This window comes from Mangifera indica, chromosome 10 (assembly GCF_011075055.1).
Source record: "Mangifera indica cultivar Alphonso chromosome 10, CATAS_Mindica_2.1, whole genome shotgun sequence".
NCBI classification, from domain to species: Eukaryota; Viridiplantae; Streptophyta; class Magnoliopsida; order Sapindales; family Anacardiaceae; genus Mangifera; species Mangifera indica.
The window spans coordinates 16,144,148-16,146,254 of record NC_058146.1 but is presented as its reverse complement, the minus strand read 5'-3'; the positions used below and the strand labels follow the sequence as shown (position 1 = coordinate 16,146,254).

At 36.6% G+C, this 2,107-nt stretch overlaps 1 protein-coding gene across 1 annotated transcript; it reads right to left on the bottom strand.

Annotated features, from left to right (window-relative positions):
• Positions 1–390: 390 nt before the first annotated feature.
• Positions 391–1,658, bottom strand: LOC123228322 (probable purine permease 4). Its single transcript, XM_044653677.1, has one exon. The coding sequence runs from the start codon at positions 1,598–1,600 to the stop codon at positions 479–481; it is 1,122 nt and encodes a 373-aa protein (XP_044509612.1). The 5' UTR covers positions 1,601–1,658; the 3' UTR covers positions 391–478.
• Between the last annotated feature and the right edge of the window lie 449 nt (positions 1,659–2,107).

Sequence of the window (2,107 nt, the reverse complement as noted above, 5' to 3'; positions counted from 1 at the left end):
TAATGGACCATATTAAAATATTTTCTTTTTCTTTTTCTTTCCCATTTTTATCTTAATATAAATAAATTTAAAAATTAATTATTATAGTCACCGATGAAGTAAAAAATCACACCGATTGGCACGATTCTGAATGTGGTAGTGACAATTAAATTTAAACATATTTATTGTTTTTTAATTAAAATTAATATTAATTAAGAGTAAAAATATTGAATAAAAAATTAGGGATAAAGTGTCATTTAATTCCAACAATTTATAAAAATTTTAACAGGCTTTTTAAATAAGTTTAACAAATGGATGGCAAAATGACTTTTTCAAAATTAAACATAGTAATATGTTATTTCATCAAACCATGAGTGGGAAATAAATTTAGCCGATAATTAAAAACAAAAATTAATTAACCACTCATAATCTTCATTATCTCCAAGTTAATTTACACTTAATCACCATCTTCATCTTCTTCTTCGATTCACCATCTTCTTCAAACTACAATCTGAACCATCTCCATCACATTACTATTATTAATTTCCATCTTCTCCTTCTTCTCCTTCTCCTCCTTCTCAAGCTTAATTTTCACATACATTCCATAAACATAGGAGCAAAATCCCCAAGAGCACAGCACCGTCGACACCACTTTAACGCCGCCGAAGTTATCTCCATAAACAACCACGCCTCCGATCACATTCATCGCCAGAATCGCCGTCATGCAGATGGCCCCCGTCAGCGACGACGTCAAGAACACCATCCCTGCCGTCCCCATGAAGCAAAGCTGCCATGTCACCACATTTGCAAACACTGTAACCCAATACATTTTCTTCCCCAAATCGAATACCCTCTCGCTTTCTCTCCTCATCTCCGCAAAACCGCCACTGAACGACATCCCCACGGTGGCCAAAGCCGTGGCGGCGACCTCCATGATGAGCTGCATTTCCACAACCATTGAGTAGCAGTAAACTTTCTTGTAGATGATCTCCATGACGGGGAGGTACAAGGCGAAGAGCAAACCGGCACCCACCGTGCAGAAAAACCCGATGAAGTAGTTCGATTTGGATAAGTTTGAGGCTTTATCATGGCCGGAATAGAGGGCTAGGAGGACTGAACTTAACGTCAAGAGAGTGACTGCGTTGAGATTGGAGAAGGTGAGCCTTTGTTTGGCGATGACTACGGAGAAAATGAGGTTGAAGACAAGCTGTGAAGAGAGCAAAAGAGAGGAGGTTGAGACAGGCAAATAAGAGTTTCCCCATGAAAAGAGAAGATTGTTGACGCCTAAAAGAAGGCCAATGAAAACCGATAAAGAGAAGATTTTCCGACTGAAATGAGAGAAAGGTTTTCTCTTTGTGCACTTGAAGACATAGTAAGGGAGGAAAATAGGGAAGAGGAGGAAGGGGAAGCCGCCGCATTGGACCCAGGTGGACACCCACCGGCTTGAGCCTTTGTGGTTGAAGTAAAACTTAGATAAAAGGCTTGCAGAGACTGAACCCACAAAGAGGAACAGATAGTTAACGAGCAAAAGCATGAAATACCCTTTGCTAGTTTCGGCCTTTTGGTCTTCTTCTGGTTCATCTTCTTCATGATGCACAATATGGGTCGGGTTGTTGTTCATGGTGAGAAAGGAGAAGGAGGAGAATTGGAAGGATAAGAGCAAGTTGAATTCTAAAGGGAAGTGTCTATTAAATGGAGGAGGAGAAGGAGAATCTCTTTGAAATGGATGGTTCTTGTAAAACTTAGGATTAATATTAAACTATATTAGCTAGTTGAATTAAAGTTTATAAATCAACTTAGCGTGATTGATAAAAAAAAGTTTAATATGCTTTATGGTTATGATCGAATAGACAGCAGGGTTTATTAGATATACGGAGATTTGATAAGGTTCAATAATCTAGTATATACTTACTGAGTAATATTATGTATATCCACTTTCAGTATATAATTATATACACATTTATATGTGTTATCACATGATTGAACGTTACTTAATTCTCAAATCAAAATCATTCAATTATATGATAACATATATAAGTATATATATATTTATATACTTAAATTGGTCTTCTCTCTAAAATATAATAGTTTTACGCATCGAAATTCAACAAAGGAAGATCAATCATAA